We start from the raw sequence: 21,918 nt of genomic DNA, 5'->3' as shown, positions 1-21,918 counted from the left end.
AATCTGTATTCTGAGGACTGCTCCCAAGCACAGGCTCTATATATGCATGTGGAATGCAACCCACTGAAAAGCTCAGGTCCTCTCCTGGCCTGGGTTTTAAGAGCAGGCAGCAGAAGATATTTGAGCATGAAAAGCCGAGTTCTAGTGCTCTTAATGCTCTGGGCCCCAGTGTCACTGCCTCTGCCTGTATACATCAGGCAGAGCTACTTTGGAACTTCCCTCAGAAGGTTATTGCCCTAACTCAGGGACATGCTGGGTCCTTGAAGAAGCCCACAGGGAGCATATGTGAGGCCTTGTCTGAACATGAGGGATGTGTCTGTCTGTTTAGAGTTATACAACAGCCAGGGACTGAGCCTAGCTTAGAGAAAAGTGATTTCTGTAGGTTTTGACAGTATTACCTGATGTTTTGTTACATCCAACACGAACCAACGGGGCTTCCAACCTTTCAGCAGAGCCCCTCTTTTGTAAAGTGTTCCTTCGAAGGACCTAGAAGAAATGATGACAGGTCAGTTAACTTTGGTTTTCATTTAAAAAGTACTGTGAAGAGGATGTCTGTTGTTTTTGTCTGTCAAGTCTCTCTTTCTCTCAGATAGTCCCCCAAAAAGGCAATCAGAATTCTCTCCAGAATTTTTCTACTAGACTTATGGGGGAAAGACTGCCTCTTTCTGCTGGAATTACCAAATTTGTAAGGTTTGGAGCTCATGGTAGCCATCTTTTGTGCCATGTTGGGAATGATGCAACCCACAGAGGAAAGCAGAGCCAGCAAATGAACAGAAGCTTGAAGATACTATGTGAGAAACTGGCACATCCTTGGCCCTCCCAGTCTATGTGAGTAAATTCCTTTTTGCTTGAGCTAGCTAGCACGAGCTGGCCTTCTGACGTGTGCCACTACAAAAGTGCTGACTAACATACGTTCCCTCAAGAGATCTGACAGACATGAGATAACGATAATCAGGACTCAACCACAAATAGCTATAACCTCTTGGCATTACTTTAGTTGTAATTTTGATTTTTCCTCTTTAAAGACCCCTTTGACACATTTAAAATAGGAACAAAGAAAGAATCGAGGCAAACCCATTTACGTGGCAAACCCATTTAAGTTTATAGGAGGCAGTACCGCACAGGCCTGGCTGATTGAAGGGCCTGTGGTGCAGCCGCAGGCAGGGCTCAGCGCGCCCACCTGTTCTCGTCATTCTTGGTTGTGTACTGGCTGTACAGCGTGGCCGCTCTCCGGTCCACTCCATTGGATGGGGAGATGCTGGCACTCTGCTCCTCTCCCGTGCTGCTGTCTGGCAGGTGCAGCAGAGACCTCTTCTGATAGGAAGGTAGGTTGGTAGACACAATTCCTGGGGAGCCTGAAGGGTGTCTCTGGGGCTGAAAAAGAACTATACTTCAGGAAAAAACACATCCCTCCACCCCCCAAAATAGAAGGTAATACATTTTCATTTTAAGTGAAAAAAAAAAAAAGAGCTAGGAAAGTTTTACAAAGATTTTATTGAGCAACTAATCCAATAATTTCATTTCTGAAAATTTATGTCAAAGAGAAAACTGGAGCAAAATACACAAAGTATATGTACAAAGAGGTTTATCCTGCAGTTGTTTATAAAAGTAAAAATTCAGAAACAACCTACATGTCTATCATTAGGGGACTGGCTAAAAAAATGATATTTCCATCAATGGAATTCTAGAAGCCATTGAAACTACCATGCTGGTTTATATACAGTGACCAATGGGAGGCCATGTATGCCTCATAGTAAGTAAAAAAGAAAGCAGGTTTTAAAATAGTATGTATAGGGGCGCGTGGGTGGCTCAGTCGGTTAAGCGGCCGACCTCAGCTCAGGTCATGATCTCGCGGTCCGTGAGTTTGAGCCCCGCGTCGGGCTCTGTGCTGACAGCTCAGAGCCTGGAGCCTGTTTCAGATTCTGTGTCTCCCTCTCTCTGACCCTCCCTGTTCATGCTCTGTCTCTCCCTGTCTCAAAAATAAATAAAACGTTAAAAAAAAATTAAAAAAAAAATAGTATGTACAGGGGGGACCTGGGTGGCTCAGTAGGTTAAGTGTCTGATTCCTGGTTTCAGCTCAGGTCATGATCTCACAGTTTGTGGGATCCAGCCCTGAGTCAGGCTCTGCGCTGACAGTGAAGGGCCTGCTTGGGATTCACTCTCCCCTCTCTCCCTGCCCTTCCCCTGCTTGCTCTCTCTCTCTCTCTCAAAATAAATAAATAAAATAAATAAATAAATAAATAAATAAATAAATAAATAAATAGTATGTATGGCAAATCCCTTTTATATGTATGTTTTGAATGATACAATAAGCTTAGTGGTTTATTTCTAGGTTTTAAATTGTGGGTGATTTTTGTCCTCTGCTTATAACTATTTGTGTATTGTCTTATTTAAAAGAATAAGTATATCTCACTTTCATAATCAGAAAAAATATCAAGAAAGTATTTTATTTTTCTGAGAATTAAAGCAGTAATACAGCACCCACCTGTGGCCTGATAGCACCTCCAGAACTGCCATTGGAAGGCAACAGCTAGTGCCCAGAGGATCCCTTCTTACCATGCCAGAGGCTTTCTTCTATACCCGATTCTCCCTGCCCCGCTGTGACATCGGACCCTGCTGACCTCTCCTTCTTTCTGAAATGCTCTTTTGAACATTCACATCTGTCCTTCTGTTGCATCTGGAGCTAGTGTGATGTGGATTTGATGGTGCCTGTCCCCTCACACATCAGAAGGGACACCACTCCCTCACTGTGGGGTAAGTGGGAGGCTGAAGTGTACAGGGTGCTCAGCACAGTCTTTTGCACATATTACATGCCTGATAAAAGTTTAAATCTGAACAGAGAGGGGGGGTGTGAAAAACAGAAAACAGAGTGTTTTTAAAATATTAAAAAATTTTAATGTTGATTTATTTATTTTGAGAGAGAGAGTACAAGCAGGGGAGGGCCAGAGAGAGAGGGAGAGAGAGAGAATCCCAAGTAGGCTCCGCACTGTCAGCACAAAGCCCGACACTGGGCTCGAACTCGAGAACTGTAAGATCATGACCTGAGCTGAAACCAAGAGTGGGACGCTTAACTAACTGAGCAACCCAGGTGCCTCTGTTTTTAAAATATTTTTATGATAAATGTTTCTCAATTCAGAAACAGAAAAGGGGGTGTGAGCAACAGAAAGTAGCATAATTTGTCTTTTAAAAATATTTTCTTTTCTCTGGTTATTTCTCTGAAGCAAATATGGTCCGGGTGTTCCCCTCCCCACTCATGGTAGAAAATCAGCTGAAACCACAGAGGCACAGATAGAAAAGAACCCAGTAATTTTCCGTGGATGCGGGGCCCTGAAACACAAGTATTATGTCACTGCGGTGAAGTGAGACACTCAGGAACTATTCAGTCATTGGGAACTTTCTGCCCTGGACCTCCAGGGCATGACCCCTCCCTTTCTACCCTTCTCTTTGGCCATAAACTCACCTGGGTTACCTGTGGCAGCGGGCCCTACCTGACCTAGCACCCTCAAAAAGCTCAGAAGTAGCTCCTCAAAGGATTTTACCAACTCACACGGTCTGTTCTGGGCTCTTCTTTAAGGTCCACAGTTATTCTTTCCCACAGCTGCTGCCACTTCTCAGAGGTTTGGTTCAATTTATGCTCCAATCTTTCAATTTCCTGCAAAGTAATAAAAAGGAGTTTTCTGATAGTAAGTATTTCATAGAAATCAGGACGTGTCCCAGAGCCACATCTCCTCTGTACTGGGCCCCAGTGGACATCATGGTCAAAGGGCAGCTGAAGTCAATGGCCTCAGAGGTCTCCCAAGCCAGGAGCAGTGGTGTGAACTCTAGCTGGTATGATGCACTATGGCAAAGATGATTTATTAGGATCTGTAATCAGGCCTTTTTGTACAGAATAGCTTAAATAAAGACATAAAATATGTATCCCAAACACCTTCACCTTTGGCTAGCCCAGAGGGAATCTGATGGCCACTGCAAAAGGCCAAGCACTGGGCTGGCATCCAAACCCTAGTAGCTGAGGTAGGAGTCTGTCCTTGACAGAGGAACCCCTAACTCTGCTGATTTAAAACCAGATGTGGAAAGAATGAACCAAGAAATGCACAAAGAATGGAATTTCCTTGGGACAAGGAAGCTGGGGATCAGAGCAGCTGCCTCTGTGACGCCTTCACTGCAGCACACTCCTCCCAGTCACAAGACTGCACGAAGACTCTTCAGGAACTGCTTGGCCCATATCAGGGCTCAAACCCTTTCCTCAGGGCTGCTGCTCTCAGCAGGGTGGCTACTGCTGGGATTGTTTCAGTTCAGAATATTCTCTGTAGAGACGCTGGCAGTATTCCCATCAGGCCATCAACTACCCACACTTCTGACCAGAGGAAGTAGAGCACCCACAAAAGCCATAACCCAGGCCTGACTCAGGCTGTTGGGCAGCTAAAACAGCTGGGAAGCTGCAAATTGCTCCATTTGCTTGATTGCTTCCTCATAATGCCAGAAAACTTACTTTTTTGAGACCCTTTTCCAGTAGTTGAGCCTGGTCCCCTACTGTTGTTGGGGAGCAAATTTGGTTTTCCTCATTCTCCTGGAATGCTACGTATCACACTGGCTCAGAGTGAGGACAGCCATGTCCGGAAGTGTGCGAACCACTTTTAATTTAGCCTGGTTTCTGAGGCCTCGGGTACTACCAGGGCCCCTGTTGCCCTCTGTGCATGTCTACACAGGCCTGACTTACACTGAAAAGGCTGGTGAGAGCATCGGGCTGAGCACAGCTGATATCATCATAGCAGGGCCACACTGTTCTCCTCCGGCTCTGGGGGCCAGCTCCTCCAGCCACTTCAGAGTCCTCGGAGGGGAAGTGCTTGGGGGTTAGCATCATCCAGTCATATGAAGGGCCTGTGGAAAGGGTCTCCTCTGTGTAGTAATCCCACTTCTTGAGGCTGGAGACATTTACACTGGGCTTCAGGGCCTGTTCAAAGAAAATTCTGAAATATAGTTTCATCTTGACCTCAAAGTACCCCAGCTTACTGGCAGGTCAGCCCTTAACATTTGCAGGGTCCAGGGCAAGAGCATGAATGGAGATTCAAATACCATATATGTAAATATTTAGATATTATACATCAAGATAAACTATTAAATAAAATATATCTCTCCTCCTACCTTGGTAGATATAACTTCCTAATGATCTGGAAGACCAGGCTCAAACTGAGAATTCTTGGACTCCTTGGAATTCTATACCAAGGCCCAAGGTGGCACTGGGAAAGCTGGTCCCAGCTCCCAGTCCTTGGCCTAATCCCCTGCTCCTCTCACCTTGGCTCTGTCCTATCTTCTGAGGTCTTTTATGAATGTATGTATATATATATATACACACACCCTAGTCCACAAAACTAAACTTGGTCTACTACCTGCCAAACAGCTACTTCTTAGGCACCCTTGAGGCTGAAGGGAACATGCACTGGCTTGGGAGACAGACCGGAAGAAGTAGCTTTGTGAGCAACTTGGATTTAGGCAAGAAATTTTGGGTACATGGTTTAGATGAAGAAAGGGTATCTAAGCACATACCCTTGTTTCTTGTGGTCTTCATTTTATGAGGAGGGGATAGTTGGAGAAAGGCCAGAATGGGGTCCTAATGCATGGGACCCAGGGCAGGGGCATTCCTGCCCCTGAGTAAGGTGATACTTCTCACTTGTCATCAAACCAGTCTGTTCCATCTCAGAGCTTACTTCACATAGATGTGCATCACAGAGCATGGTTGCCCCTGAGACGTCATTCTTTTGACCTGGGCTTCAAACATCCAGCGTTCCATAGGGGTTCTTCCACAGCTTTGGTGTAAATGGACTTAGGGAAATCTTTTCTAAAGTATTTTAGATTTTTTCAGCTTAGATAACCAGTTGAGGTTTCAAGTTTTGTTTGGTCTTTCTTCCTGGAGAAAGTTGCCTCACTTTGACTTTCTTGAAGTTATCCCTCCTAGATTTTGGGGGCCAGCTCCTAATTTTTGTGGTCAAGAATATGATGAACAGTCTCTATTCCATCATAACCCAAACCCATAGTGTATATCAAATTTTTAAATAGCTTCTGGTATTTTAAATAGCTTCCTAATCCAATGTTTATAAAAAGCTTAAATAGCTTATATATACTTAAAAGTAAGGAAAACTTTAACACTAGATACTCAGAAAGTGAAACATAAATGCTTTCTTACTGTACCTCTATTTCCATTGGTGAATATAAATAATTAAAGAAAATGGGACTCCTCTTGTGCATTCTATCAATACATTCCCAAATACAAATTCCTTTTTTGGCATGCTTGTCTCCTTTATCGTCAAACAACGTTCCTGTAAATCAATCCCCCCCCCCCGCAAAAAAAAAATCAACAAAAGTCAAATAAATCAACAGTTTGCCTAAAACTATGATGCATGTACCAGATGAAAAGCAAAATATATCTTACAGCTCTCAGAACAGCAATGTATGTGCAGAAACCTTAGGTGGTGACCGCAAAGCTAAGGATAGGAATGAACTTCACAGCTATATGGAAACAAACCCAAATGGAAGGAAAACATCTGGTAAGGTTTTCCCAAGTATTTAGCAGCACATAGAGACTCTCTTCTAATCTATATCCTACATCTATATCTAGATTCACAGAGCTCCATGCCAGGAGTCATTCTACATATTTTTCAGGAGAAATGGGAAGGACTTAGAGTTATGTGATGAAGTTCAGTTAAAAACATAATTTTATGTTTCTTTTTTCAGTCGTTGGCTGTTCATTATGAAGCCATTTAAAGTGTTTTCTTATTTAGTAATTTATATACTGCAAATCATGGTCATGAAGACTTTGGATGATAGAAGGGTGTGGTCTGTATCCTTGAGTGACTTAACAAAAGCCAAATGTAGTGGGTGGGGGAGGTGCTTCAGGGAGTTTCTGATCCTATCTTTGCACCCATCAAACAGTCAATGTGTCACTCACATGAGCTCACTTTTTTTTTAAATAAGCTTTAAAAACAAAAGTTTTATTATTTATTTTGAGAGAGAGACTGTGTGAGCATGGGAGGGGCAGATAGAGAGGGAGAGAGAGAGAGAGAGAGAGAGAAGAATCCCAAGCAGGCTCCGTGCTGTCAATGCAACACCCAATGCAGGGCTCGATCTCACAAACTGTGAGATCATAACCCAAGCCAAAATCAAGAGTCAGATGTTTAACAGACTGAGCCACCCAGACACTCCTTCTTCTTCTCCTTCTTCTCCTTCTCCTCCTCCTCCTCCCCCCCCCCCCCCCTCTCCTTCTTCTTCTTTTTTTTTTAAGTAGGCTTCACATCCAGTGCAGAGCCTAATGCTGGGCTTAAACTCATGACCCTGAGATCAAGATTCAGATGCTCAACTGACTGAGCCACCCAGTAGCCCCAGGAGGTTATTTCTTTAAAAGGCCAGGAAGGGTGCTTCCTTAGCAGTGCTGTCTTGCTTTGAATGAAATGACTCAGTCAAAAGTCAAGAAGCAACTTATCAGTTTATCAGAAAAGATGGTCTCAAGCCCAACTCTGCACAAAATCCTGTAAGAGGCCCCCAAGACTAATTAGTGTTTCTAGTCTACCTTTTAACTGCAGAGTCCAGTGTGGTAGTTTTCAACCCTGGCCACACATTGGAAAAATCAAGGGCTTTAAAAACCCCCAATGCTTAGGTCTTGCCTCAGACCAATTAAATCAGAATCTCTGAGGATGAGTCCAAGCAGATATTTTAAAAGTTCTCCAAATGACTCCAATGTCTCTTGTAACCAGCTTTCCTTCATATCTTCCCAAAACATGGGTGCTTAAGAAATTATAAAGTTTCTGGGGCGCCTGGTTGGCGCAGTCGGTTAAGCGTCCGACTTCAGCCAGGTCACGATCTCGCGGTCCGTGAGTTCGAGCCCCGCGTCAGGCTCTGGGCTGATGGCTCGGAGCCTGGAGCCTGTTTCTGATTCTGTGTCTCCCTCTCTCTCTGCCCCTCCCCCGTTCATGCTCTGTCTCTCTCTGTCCCAAAAATAAATAAAAAACGTTGAAAAAAAAAAAATTAAAAAAAAAAAGAAATTATAAAGTTTCTGATTATGACGTGTGGAACGACAATTCTGAGTCAACAAAGGTCTAGAAGTATAAATAAGAACCAGTGCTGTCTCCCTTCCCAACAGTATAAAATATCACACTAGACAATTTTAACAGCATGCACTGGAAAGCAGTATGTCCCAAGACATACTGTAAACTGTAAACTGAGAACATCAGTAAATATTTTCAGCTACTAGAAGAGTCTTTTTTATGAATATCCAGGTACATATACTGAAAATAGCTGATGTTTTTCTTTGTTGTCTTCTTAACAAGATCCTGTACATCCTCCCTTCTCTTCTCCCTATAACAACAGAATGTAAAATCCCTGTGGGAATGTTTTCACAGGGGGCACCTGACTTTTAAAATCTACTCTTTACAAGTATTACTGCTCTTAAAAATTATAATATTGATGGAGATGTCTAAAATTTAATGAGTTATTATTATACACTATAAACTGTGCTAAGAAGTTTACAAATATTTCGTAATGTGATCATCATGACCCAAAGGCGTAGGTGCTATTATTGCACTCATTTTAAAGATGAGGAAACTGAAGAAACCCAGAGAGGCACCTAACATGTCCAAAGTACTCAGTTGGTACTGGGAATACTAGAATTTAATCCTGTTCTATTTCCTCCAGAGCCTTTACTGCTATGCAAAGTGCCTCCAAAGGCAGGCACCTTTCCTACCAGAGTGTACCTGGGATGGAAAAACTAGGTCAAATGTTTCTCTTCAAACGGTGATACCACTTTGAGATATTAAAATAGTAAGCAGATTTCACCTTTCAAAGGTGCTACAGGGAAGACCACTTGCAGTCCCTAAGAGCTAGTACAGCACATAATCTCAGAATCTGGGCACTCGTTCCTACCTATTCTACTTTTATAAATCCTAAAATGGCCTTGCCACACTTGGGGGTAGTTATGTTATTGGAGTTTTCAATTAAAAACACAAAAAAATGGGGCATCTGGGTGGCTCCGTTGGTTAAGCTTCTGACTTCGGCTCAGGTCATGATTGCATGGCTCATGAGTTCAAGCCCCATGTCAGGCTCTGTGCTGACAGCTCAGAGCTGGAGCCTGCTTCAGATTCTGTGTCTCCCTCTCTCTCTACCTCTCCCCTGCTCATTCTCTCTCTCTCTCTCTCCTTCAAAAATAAACATTAAATTTGTTTTAAAAAACACACAAAAACTATCAAAAAAGATGAAACAAGGGCATGCAAATACATACCATGCTCTAATCTTTCATAGTCTGAATCCAGGAGAAATGTTTTAAAGCGATTAGACACATAGTGGAAAGCCAAGAACTTCAAGTAATAGAGATTGAATTCAAACTCAGTTGGATACTGGTTGTGAACCTGAAACACACAAGGCAAAGAAAAGAGTAAGACCCAAACTTAACAAAAACTGGATGCCACGCCACTGAATGATGTCCTGATATATGCAGGAGACCATGTGGTCACTCAATCAACTGAATCCCTACCGTAAGTGGAGGTGGGAAGGGAACCAGCCTTTCTGAGCAACTACTATGTGCCAGACACCATGCAAGGGGTTTTCAGAATCATAATTTCATTTACTCTCCATAACAACACTATATGATAGGCATCATTCTTATCTGGTTTTATTGAGATATGATTGACATATAATGTGTAAATTAAAAAAAAAATTTTTAACATTTATTTATTATTGAGAGACAGAGAGAGACAGAGCATAAGCATGGGAGAGGCAGAGAGAGGGGAGACACAGAATCCAAGGCAGGCTCCAGGCTCTGAGCCTGACGCGGGGCTCGAACTCATAAACTGTGAGATCATGACCTGAGCTGAAGTTGGACGCCTAACCGGCTGAGCCACCCAAGCGCCCCATAATGTTTAAATTTAAGGTATAAAATGTGATGATTTGATACACATATTTATTATGAAATGATTACCACAATACGATTAGTTATACCTTTATCACCTCACAAAATTACCTTCTTCCTTGGTGAGAACATTTAAGATCTAGTCTCTTCGCAACTTTCAAGTATATAATACAGCATTGTTAACTATAGTCATCATGCTGTACATTGGATTTCCAGAACTTATTTCTCTTATAACTGGAAGTTTGTACCCTTTAACTGGTATTTCCCCATTTTCCCCAAACCCCAGCCTCTGGCAACCAGCATTCTACTGTTTCTATGAGTTTGGCTTTTTTAGATTCCACATATAAATGAGATTATACTGAATTAATTTTTCTCTGACTTATTTCACTTAGCATAATGTCCTCAAGGTCCAGCCACGTTGTTGCAAATGGCAAGATTTCCTTTTTTATTTTTTTCTCATGGCTGAATAATATTCCATTGTTTATATATATAACATTTTCTTTATCCATTCATCTGTAGATGGACACTTAGGCTATTTCCATATGTTGGCTATTTAGTGAATAATGCTTCAGTGAATACAGGATTAGAGCTATCTCTTTGAGATACTGATTTCACTCCCTTGGAAAAATACCCAGAAGTGGGACTGCCAGATCATAAGGTCATTCTATTTTTAGTTTTTTGAGGAACCACTTTTTCACAGTGGTTGCACCAATCTACATTCCCACCAACTATGCACAAGGGCTCCCTTTTCTCTACATCTTAATAGGTGTGAGGTGATATCTCATTGTGGTTTGGATTTGCATTTTCCTGATATTAGTGATGCTGACCACCTTTTCATATGCCTATTGGCCACTTGCATGTCTTCTTTGGAAAAATATCTATTCTATCTTATCCTCTGAAGATAAGCATTATCATTCCCACCACCTCTTCCCCCATTTAGAAACAAAGACGCTGAGGATGAGTAAGATTAAATAACTTCCCAAGGTCATTAGACAGTAACCAGTGAGACCAAATTTGAATCCGGCTTGTTAGACTCCAATAGTCTGTGCCTTATTCACTGCTTTATACTGTGCTAATACTTGATAGACATAAATTATCACAAGTCATAATTTTCCCTTCAAGTGTTTGTGGTGTAATAGTGAGTAATAAAACAAGCAATTTGGCAGTGAAAGGAATGAGAGAGGAGGTGGTGGTTTAGGGGACAGCAAGAGATCTTTTCTGGACAAAAGAAATACGACGTGCCTGTCTGAGGACAATGCAAGAGAAGCCAGTAGAGAGAGAACAAGTTGTGGCAAAAGAGCTGGAAACTAAGAGAGTAAGGCTCCAGGAAAGCAAGAATGAATGAGACTACAGGCCCAGATATAGGGAACAGCTTTGGAAATGAGGACGGACAGATGAGTAGAAGAAAGATACGTTCAAGTGCCAAGGGAAGGGGGAAGGGCTTATGCCATTTAACCTGATTGGTCATCATGAAATTAGACTGTGAGGTCCTTGGACATAGGAATAAGGATGAAAGCATGATATGGGAGGGAGGGAGCAAGGCAGAACTTGGAACGGTCACTGAGCTATAGTGTACTTTAGACAAGCTGCATGCAGACTCTGTGGAGCCATCTTATGGTGGCAGAAGGTAGGCTGATGACCTCGTGATACTCCAATCAACCTAGCAGTTTCACCTCTCTATGACTCAATCTCTCATGGCCCGTTAGAGAATTTTGTTTGGTTGAGAGAAGTTCCAATCATAATTATACTTGCTTAAAAGCTGTTTCAAATGAACACTTTAGGCAGGCTGTCTAGAAGCCAGCTTTTCTCTCCATGTTTAATTTGGCAATGTAGACCCACACTTGGTCAGCCAAAGTGAGCAGGCATGTATGTTGATATTACAGACTAAAAGATCAGTGAGAATCTATTTTTTTTTAATGTTTTTATTTATTTTTGAGACACAGAGAGACAGACACAGAGTCTGACAGAGAGACACAGAGAGGGGAGCGGCAGAGAGAGAGGGAGACACAGAATCCGAAGCAGGCTCCAAGCTCTGAGCTGTCAGCACAGAGCCAGACGTGGGGCTTGAACTCATGGAGTGTGAGATCATGACCTGAGCTGAAGTCGGATGCTTAACCGACTGAGCCACCCAGGCGCCCCTGAGAATCTGTTTTTAAAAAAATTTTTATGTTTATTTATTTTTGAGAGAGAGAGAGAGAGAGAGAGAGAGAGAGAGCAAGGAGGGGGAGGGGCAGAGAGAAAGGGAGACAGAATCCGAAGCAGGCTCCAGGCTCTGAGCTGTCAGCACAGGGCCCAAGGCGGGGCTTGAGCCCACAAACTGTGAGATCATGACCCAAGCCAAAGTCAGACACTTAACTGGCTGAGCTACCCAGGTAGCTACCCCAGATCAGTGAAAATTTAAAGTCACGATCTGGATATCACTGATTTATTAAAGTTTATCATTTGGTTAGAAACCTAGTTTTCTGTGATTAAAGGTGTTTTTTCCCTTGACATTTTCTTATTGGTTTTTTATTTTTTTTATTTTTTTAATTTTTTTTTCAACGTTTTTTATTTATTTTTGGGACAGAGAGAGACAGAGCATGAACGGGGGAGGGGCAGAGAGAGAGGGAGACACAGAATCGGAAACAGGCTCCAGGCTCCGAGCCATCAGCCCAGAGCCTGACTCGGGGCTCGAACTCACGGACCGCGAGATCGTGACCTGGCTGAAGTCGGACGCTTAACCGACTGGGCCACCCAGGTGCCCCTCTTATTGGTTTTTTAAATGAACTAAAAATTTACCTCATAATATGAAGTAAAATGGATTTTAAGAAAATGTTTTAAAAGGGAGTGTGACTCTCATACAATGGGCTTATATACTGTGGAGTTGCTTCCCTTATCTGAGCCACTTCCTGTTGCATCAGGTCTCCATAAGACAGGAGAGCTTTCCATGGAACATGGCTCTGAATAGCTAGGTAATGTGCCCTATTCTAAGGTTTTAGAACTGCAAGCTCTTTAGTCTGAGCTTCTGGTTCAGAACCAATAGCACCACCCCAATAGCCATTGTGCACATGACAGAGAGGGGGTGACTCAGGTTGTGGATGGTAGGACAGAAGCAGGGGACAAGCCCGAGATAGAACTTGGTTCCCTTCCATTTGAGTCTCAGGGAGGAGAAATATTCAACGTGCTCAGGGAGAGTGAGCTCCAAGAACAACTTTGCCCCAACAGACATTGGAATACACTTTGTTACTCACAGGGGAAGAAGAGTTCAGGGCTATTTCTACAGACCCAGTCCATAATAGATTCTAAAAACTTTAAAAAATCTTTTTATTAAACAAAGCGCCAAATAACAAAACATTTCTCTCAATAACTATTTTCCATAGAAACCACTTGCCTCATACATGTCTGTATCTTTCCTTGATTATTCTGATACTTAATATGCTTAAGTATGTAATTTTGAAGACCCACTTATGAGGTAAAGTAGGATGGAAATGATAATGAATATGACCTTACGTTGAACTTACAGGCATTTCAGGGAGATCATATGCTAGGACTAAGAAGCAAAACTCTACAAGTGGAAAAATACTTTCACAGCCCACTGTACTGAGTGACTGGCCTCACCACAAATCCCAGGCCCTACAATTATGTTAGAAAGGTTAGACACTTCTCAAGGACCCTGGCACTCACCCTGCTTGAACTGGAATTGGTGCTTAGATAGCATCATCGTGATGGTGCTTGGGGCACTATGCTTGTGCCTGTATGTGCCACAAGGGCACCTGCAGTTGCTAACTGCTTGGGGTTGAAAAACAATCTGCCCCCAAACTGAGGTTAATTATCAGGTTTACTGGAAGTAGAAAAGAAGAGGTAGAACAACTTTTTTTCTTTCTCTTTTTCTTTTCCTCTTTAGCAACAGTTTAAGAAATAAGCATGTGAGGATTTCTTCAATGGAAAAAAAGATTCAGATTGACCTGAATGCTGGATTGATTAATACTTAGATAACCACATCTGGAATCTGACATTAAGAAACACAGGAAAAATGTCTATTTAGATCCTCTGTCCATGTTTTGTTTTTGTTTTGTTTTTTAATCATTGAGTTATAGGAGTTCTTTATATATTGTGGGTATTAACCCCTTATCAGATATATAATTTGCAAATATCATCTCCCATTCAGTAGTCTGTCGTTTCATTTTGATGGTTTGCTTCATTGTGTGGAAGCTTTTTGGTTCAGCGTAGTCCCATGTGTTTATTTTTGCTTTTGCTTCCCTTCCCTTTGGAGTCAGATCCATAAATACATCGCTAAGACTGATGTCAAGGAGCGTACTGCCCATGTTTTCTTCTAGGAATTTTATAGTTTCAGTCCTTACATTCAAGTCTTTAATCTATTTTGAGTTAATTTTTGTGTATGGTGTAAGACAGTGGTCTGGTGTCATTCTTTTGCGTGTAGTTGTTCAGTTTTTCCATTTGTTGAAAACTGTCCTCTCTCCACTTTATGTTCTTGGCTGCTTTGTTGTAAATTAATTGTCCATATATGTGTGGGTTTATTTCTGGGCTCTCAATTCTCTCTTCTAAAATGTCTTTTTACCATAATAAGAAATGAAGACTTGATTATATTCACATGGCAAAATCTGGTGCTTAGATTTCCAGTAAAAAAGAAAAATTATACTTTCTCTATTTAGTCCTATCTTCCAGAGACTCAGCTTGCCCAGTTCACTGGCTTTTTTTCCCCTCCTTGTCAGTGTGACATCTAGACTCTTCCACTGTAAAATTCTACAGTAGTCTCCAAAAAGCACAATCCATGTGCTTCCTTCTCTCTGTTAAGTATTGTTTTAGTAGAAGAAATAGGGTTAGGCCAAAGAGATCTCATCTAAGGACTTAAGATATGGGGAATAAGTGAGAGATTAGAGGTTTGTTAGCCAGGAGACTTTTTTTAACAGCTTTAATGAGGCATAATTGATGTACAATAAGCTGCACATATTTAAAGTGTACAATTTGATAAGTTTTGACGTATCTATACACCCTGAAATCATTGGCACAATTAAGATAATGAATATATCATTCGTAACTCCTAAAAGTGCCTTGGGCTCCCTTTGCCTCTTCCTGGACACTTTCTTCAAGCAAACATTGATTTGCTTTTTGTCACTATAGATTAATCTACATTTACTAGAGCTTTATATAAATGGAATCATAAGTATGAACTCTTTTTTTGTCTGCCTTCTTTCACTAAGCATAATTCTTTGAGATGCAGACATGTTGGGTTATCAGTAGTTAATTTCTTTCTATAGTTAAATAGTATTCCATTGTATGGATATACCACCATTTGTTCATTCATAGCTGTGGATGGGCATTAAGTTGCTTCTGGATTTCTGGTTGTTATCTATAAAGCTGCTATGAATAGTTATGTATAAGCCTTTGTATGGGCAAAAACTCTCATTCTCTTGCATAACTGCCTAGGGATGGAATGCCGAATCACATGGTAGGTACAGGTATGTTTAACTTTTTAAAAAATGTCCAAACTATTTTCCCAAATGGTGGTACAATTCTGTATTCCCTCCAGCAGTGTTAGAGAGTTCTGGTTCCTTCACATCTTCATCTACGCCTGAGGTAGTCAGTTTAAAATTTTTTATCCATTAAAATAGGTATGTAGTGGTATTTCGCTGTGATTTTAATTTGCATTTCCTAATGACAAATGATGTCAGGTATATTCTCATGTGCTTATCTGCCATCTGTACCTCTTGGTAAAGTCATTACAAATATTTTGCCCACAAAAAAATAGGTTGGTTGTTTTCTTATTACTGAGTTTGAAGAATTTTTGAATTATTCTGGACATAAGTCCTTTAAGCAGGTACATAATGTGCAAATATTTTCTCTCTCTCTGATTTGTCTTTTCATTTTATTAACAGTAATTTTTGAAGAACAAAATTTTAAATTTTAACTAGGTCTAACCTTTCAATTTGTTCTTTTATAAATCATGCTTTTGGTGTTGAATGTTAAGATACCTTGCCTTAACCCAAGGTCACAAAAATTCTTCCTATATTTTCTTTTAGAAATTGTATAATATTAGGTCTTACATTTAGGTCTATGACCCCTTTTGAATTAATTTTTATACTGTTACTAGGTTTGGATCAAAGTTAAATTTTTTTTTTTTTTTTTTGCATATGGGAATCCAATTGTCTGGCACTGTTGGCTGAAAAAAACTATCCTTTCTCTACCGATTGTTTTGCACCTTCGTTGAAAATCAGTTGTCTGCATATCATATATGTGTGGGACTATTTCTGGACTCTCTTCCTTTCCATTGACCTATCTATCTTTACATCAATTATCACACAGTCTTGACTACAGTAGCTTTATAATAAAATCAGATAGTGCAAGTCTTCCAATTTTGTTCTTTTTCAAATTTGTTTTGGCTATTCTAGATTCTTTGCATTTCCATATGGATTTTAGAATGAGCTTGCCAATTTCTACAAAATAGCCTTCTGGGAGTTTGATTGTGATTGCACTGAATCTTTAGATCAATTTGTGGAGATTGACATTTCAACAATATTGAGTCTTCTGAGCAAGAGGTATCTCTTGCTTTGGTTAGGCCTTTAATTTCTCTCAGTAAGGTTTTGTAGTTTTCAGTGTCTAGGTCTTTAACTTATTTTGTTAGATTTCTTTTGCGTTCTTTGATACTATTGTAAAGGTAATAATTTTTACATTTCAATTTTCCAATGATTCATTGTTAGTCTGTGGAAATAGTAGTGAGTTTTGTATATTGATCATGTGTTCTGTAGCCTTGCCAGATTCACTTATTCTACTAGCTTTTTCTTTTTTTTTTTGTAGATTCCATAGACAACTGTTGTTTGTGAAAAAAGATAATTTCACTTTTCTAATGTGGATGTCTTTATTATTATTATTATTATTATTATTATTATTATTTTCTTGCCTTATTGCATGGCTAGGATCTTTATTTAGTACAATGTTGAATAGAAGTGGTAAAGCAGACATCCACATCTTATTACTGATCTTAGGGGAAAAACATTTAGTCTTTCACTAGTAAATATGATGTTAGCTGTAGGTTTCAAAAAAATACTATTTATAGTTTGAGAAAGTTCTCTTCTATTCCTGGTTTCCTGAACATTTTTACAGAAATGGGTTATATTTTGTCAAACGGTTGTTTGAGTCTATTGGTTTTGACCATATGGTTTTTCTTTTTTAGTTTCTTAATATGGTGAATTATAGTGATTGATTTCAAATGTGAAACCAACTGTGCATTCCTGGGGTAAGTGCCACCTGGCCATGGTATATTATCTTTTATTTATTAAAATTTTTTTTTATGTTTTATTTTTTTATATTTGAGAAAGAGAGACAGAGACAGAGAACGAGCAGGGGAGGGTCAGAGAGATGGAGACAGAATCTGAAGCAGGCTCCATGCTCCAAGCTGTCAGCACAGAGCCTGATGTGAGGCTGGAAACTTGCAGTGAGATCGTGACCTAAGCCGAAGTCTGACACTTAACCAACTGAGCCACCCAGTTGCCCCTATTATGTTTAAATATTTTGTTGGATTAGATGTGCTAAAATTTTGTTTAGAAAATTTGCATGTGTGATCATCAAATGTGTGATCATCACAGATACTGGTCTTTTTTGTTTTTCTTTTGTTGGCTTTGTCAGGCCAGGGTAATGCTGGTTTCATAGACTGAGTTGAGAAGTATTACCTTTGTTTCAATTTTCTGGAAGAGTTTTTGTAGAATTTCTATTATTTCTTCCTTAAATGCTTGGTAGAATTGACCAAGGAATCCACCTGGGTCTGAAGTTTGCAGTGTGGAAAGATTTTTAACTACAATTTCAATTTTCTTAACAGACATAGACTTATTCAAATTATGTATTCCTCCTTGAGTGAGTGTGGGAGTTTGTGTCTTTCAAGGAATCTGTCCATTTAATCTAAACTGTTTATTTTATTGGTGTAAAAATGTTCATAATATTCCTTTACCGTGCTTTTCATATCTGTAGACTCTGTAGTGATGTCATCTTTCTCTTTTCTTTTTAAAAATTTTTTTTAACATTTATTTATTTTTTAGAGAGTGAGAGCATGAGTGGGGGGAGGAGCAGGGGCAGGGTACACAGAATCCAAAGCAGGCTCCAGGCTCTGAGCTGTCAGCACAGAGCCCAACACAGGGCTTGAAATCATGGACTGTGGGATTATGACCTGAGCCAAAGTTGGACGCTCAACCAACTGAGCCACCCAGGTGCCCCTCTCATTTCTAATATTGATATTTTGTGTCTTTCTTTGATCAGTCTCGCTAGAAGTTTATCAATTCTATTGATCTTTTCAAAGAACAGCATTTGGATTCAGTATTTTATTCTTTCCTGTTGGCCACAAGATTTTTGGAGCCTAAAGGCAAATCTGCTTCAAATGAATTTAGCCTTATTATAATATGCAGAATTGGAAATGATAAGCATCTCAGTCTATAAATTAATTCTATATGAGCATTTCCCCAAATATGCTGATGAGTAGAGTTTAGGCCTTTGTCAGGCATCATCTGGATTCTGTTGTCCAAAATAATTTTGTATTTATCTTGATGAAAGACAAAAATATACAGATTTAAAAGACAAAGCTATGTGAGGTATTTTAGTTTTGTTTTCCATTACGGAGTGAAACTTGCCAATTTCACTTATTTATAAGAAGAGAATATGAAGTGGAATTTGGAGAAACATGAATTTATAGGGTCTTATATTTTGCCCATGTGCCATTAAGTACTTTATAAAATTTAAAGGCCCATAAAATAAGCTATGACTCAAATCCCAGGAAAGATCAACATTTTGGTAATAAAATATAGTAGGTCAACACTGGATTTTACTTTCAAGATTTAGAAATGTTAAGCTACAAGAGACCCTATATAGGATGGTGTCAACATTGGAAAAACTGTGGGTATGGTAGATACACCCTAGAAAAACAAGCAACTAATGTTAGTTTTTGTTATTTCAAGATTAAGATTTAACAAACATTAACTGTGCAGTTTCTACTGTACAAATGATTTTATGTAAGATTTATAATCCTTCTGGGGTGCCTGGTGGCTCAGTCAGTTAAACGTCTGACCGGCTCAGGTCATGATCTCACAGTTTGTGGGTTCAAGTCCTGCATTGGGCTCTGTGTTGATAATTCAGAGACTGGAGCCTGCTTCAGATTCTTTGTCTCCCTCTCTCTCTGCCCCTCCCCCACTTATGCTCTGTCTCTCTCTGTCTCTCTCTCTCAAAAATAAATAAACATTAAAAAAAAAATGATTTGTAATCCATCTGATAGCTATGCCTATCCATGTATCTATCTAGAAACCAAAGCACAGAGAGGTTGAAAAATTTGTTAAAGATCAAAAATTAGTAAGACTGATACATAAACTCAGTTTATGGGCTCAAAATATTAACAACTTTAATACAAAATTGGCTTGTTATAAAACAGCTTGGATTGTGTCAGTTTCTGCCAGTTTTCAGATGAATGAGGAGCAGGCAGACACCAGAAACTTTGAATATGCCATTAATCCACTAACTGCAGTCATTTGTCAATATTAATGGATAAATTTTATAGTCATGAAACTGTTTGGGGGCAGCCTAGCTCCTTACACATGTGCTCACAAGGAAAGTTCATATCTTCAAAAGGCAAATAGTTTTTCTCTTTGGAACAGGACTTGGCATAGTGCTGGCATTTTAACTGTGAAGACAACCATCTCTTACAGCCAGACCAGAGTGAGTCAATTTACGATCTGAATAAACTTCAAAAGCAAAGGTGTAACTAGTATTTGTTTTTCTCAAACAACAGGTCCTCAAACAATAAGTTCTAAGTTCTCAAAGATTTACTCTAATGTTGAAGTAGAGAAGATGCTTTCCTATACTCCATGTTTTCGTTTATATCATACAGGTTTGTTCCTTTGGTATTGTATTTTAAAAATAAATTTTAGGTAAAAATTTCATTTTTATATTTTGGATGTATTTCTTTTTGAATTTGGTTCAACTATTTTAAGAAAAGGAAGCATCCTGTAATGATATCATTTGAACTAAGCCAATTTCTTTTAGAAGCAACAAAAAATTTGCCAGATGTTGCTATTATGAAACAGTGATCTAGCATTTTAATTCATCTGACACCTGGATATACTGGCATAAACAATGGCTTTTTATATGATGAGGCAGTTCTAATTTAAGATCAGTGCTTCATCTGTTTTCTTTGTAACTCTATTAGTACTAATGGACAAGTCTAGGCAAATTTCCATAGACTGCCTTTTGGCATTCAGCATGTTAGAAATGGTTAATAAGCAGTGAACACATTCCACCTGGGAGTTTCGCTTGCTGCTGCGCAATTTTGCACTTTTTTTTTCTTTTAAATGTTGTTGGGCCTGGCTCTGTTTTGTGTCCCCGAGAGACTGAGGACAGCAGTAATTCGAATTGTCTGGCAAAAGCCAGAGTCATGTAAAGCACTAGTGTTCACTTGAAAGGTATTCAAAGAAGGCGTTTTCTAATGCCTAAAACTAGTATGTAGGAGATGATGAAACACTACCTTATAATTAAGTCAGCAAGAGTCAGAGCACTATTTGTTAACTATAGTCTTCTTAGTCTTCTGTTTTTGAATGAATAAACAATCCCTTTTCAGCACAAAGTAATTTGCTTCACCAAAGCTGATACCTATCATAGTCAAGCATCCTTTAAATACTGCAATTAAGGTCATATGCTCGCTTTGCCATGACTTGCCTGCACTCAGGATATTATGTGTGAGGGTACTAAGGCAAATGAGAGTTCAGGAAAATTTTTAAAAATTCATATTTTAATTAAAAACATCTTAACGTGATACAACCAGATTTGAATGACTACTAAAGAGGTCTTTAGACCCTGAGCAATATTATTTTCTACAGTTTGTGAAGCATTCACCTACAAATAAGTGAACTTTCATCAAAGTTCAATTTATATAGAACATTTGAATTTTGACTCATTATTTAAAATGAAAAGTTGCTAGAAATACACCTCAAGTTGTTTTATATAACTTAACATTACACAGTTTTAGCATCTATTATAATGTATTCTGAAGACAACGGGAATATAATTCCTACTTCATTTTAGTTTATGTTAAGTTACTTTGTTTACATCACTTAAGAGGTACTCACAAAATACAGGTTACTTTCAAACATTCTAGACTATTCACACTCCTACACACCACCAACAATAAAATATAAGCATTACATTTCAAGTAATTATTACTATACTTGGGATACAATAATGTTTTCATTTTCAAGGACAGTATGTCTTCCATGAGAACCTCTCATTTCTTACTGATTGTGAGTGGATTCTTTAGCTGACTCTAATGTTTAGGTATGCAGAGTTCTGCAAGTTGAACATGGATATTTAACATATGTAATAGTGCATTTAACTTAAGCAAATACAGCCATACAAACTCAGCCCCCTGCAACTCTCCCTTAATTAAAGGAAAGGAAGTTTTAAAAGGTAAAAAACTAAAAGGAGGTAGGGAGAATGAGAGGGGAGACAGTAGCAGGTCAAGAAAATTCAGCACATTTGTGAATGATGAAAACAGAAGGAAGGACAGCAGTAAATGACAGAAGATGAGAAGCTACACTGGGATGCCTGTAGGATGACAATGATTTGAGAAGGCAACAGCTTGCCCTGTAAATCCAGAAAGGCCAGGGCTCAGAGGCCCCCAAGTGCTGAGTAACATATATAGGGGTGAGATGAGAGCCCAAAATGAGGACTAGATGTAAGTTTATAGAGGACGTGGTGAGATCTCCAGGGTCCTTTCCAACCCCAGGCAGTCATGTGATTGTCTCCTTGAAAGCAAGAGATTAGAGGTTTGTCCTCTGGAAAAACCAAACTTGATGAGCTCTGGGCTTGGGAACAGCAGGCACGACTGGGTTGGTGACAAGGCTTGAAGTTGAAAATAACATGGAAAAAGAAAAAATCCGCACACTCAAAAGGGATCTCCCTGGACCCATTTCTTGCCTATTTCTAAGAATCAGGCAGTCAGGCTTATAAGTATTCTCTGGGTACCAGACAGACAAATTTTTCTCTGGAGAAACCAC

General features: G+C 39.7%; 1 protein-coding gene across 5 annotated transcripts in view; it reads right to left on the bottom strand.

The window, feature by feature from the left end:
- The window catches only part of SBF2 (SET binding factor 2), a 479,282-nt gene that overhangs the window by 5,134 nt on the left and 452,230 nt on the right, over positions 1 to 21,918 (bottom strand). For all 5 annotated transcript variants that reach the window (XM_053899995.1, XM_019456278.2, XM_019456281.2 and 2 more), the window contains 6 exons: positions 9,269 to 9,395; positions 6,190 to 6,317; positions 4,721 to 4,954; positions 3,548 to 3,652; positions 1,181 to 1,374; positions 399 to 486 (listed from right to left, as the gene is read on the bottom strand). In XM_053899995.1, coding sequence (XP_053755970.1) covers positions 399 to 486; positions 1,181 to 1,374; positions 3,548 to 3,652; positions 4,721 to 4,954; positions 6,190 to 6,317; positions 9,269 to 9,395 — 876 coding nt within the window. The remainder of the gene's footprint in view (positions 1 to 398; positions 487 to 1,180; positions 1,375 to 3,547; positions 3,653 to 4,720; positions 4,955 to 6,189; positions 6,318 to 9,268; positions 9,396 to 21,918) is intronic.

The sequence above is a fragment of the Panthera pardus genome, unplaced genomic scaffold (assembly GCF_024362965.1).
Source record: "Panthera pardus isolate Hobbes unplaced genomic scaffold, ASM2436296v1 HiC_scaffold_12, whole genome shotgun sequence".
NCBI classification, from domain to species: domain Eukaryota; kingdom Metazoa; phylum Chordata; class Mammalia; order Carnivora; family Felidae; genus Panthera; species Panthera pardus.
This window is presented reverse-complemented; position numbering and strand designations above follow the sequence as displayed.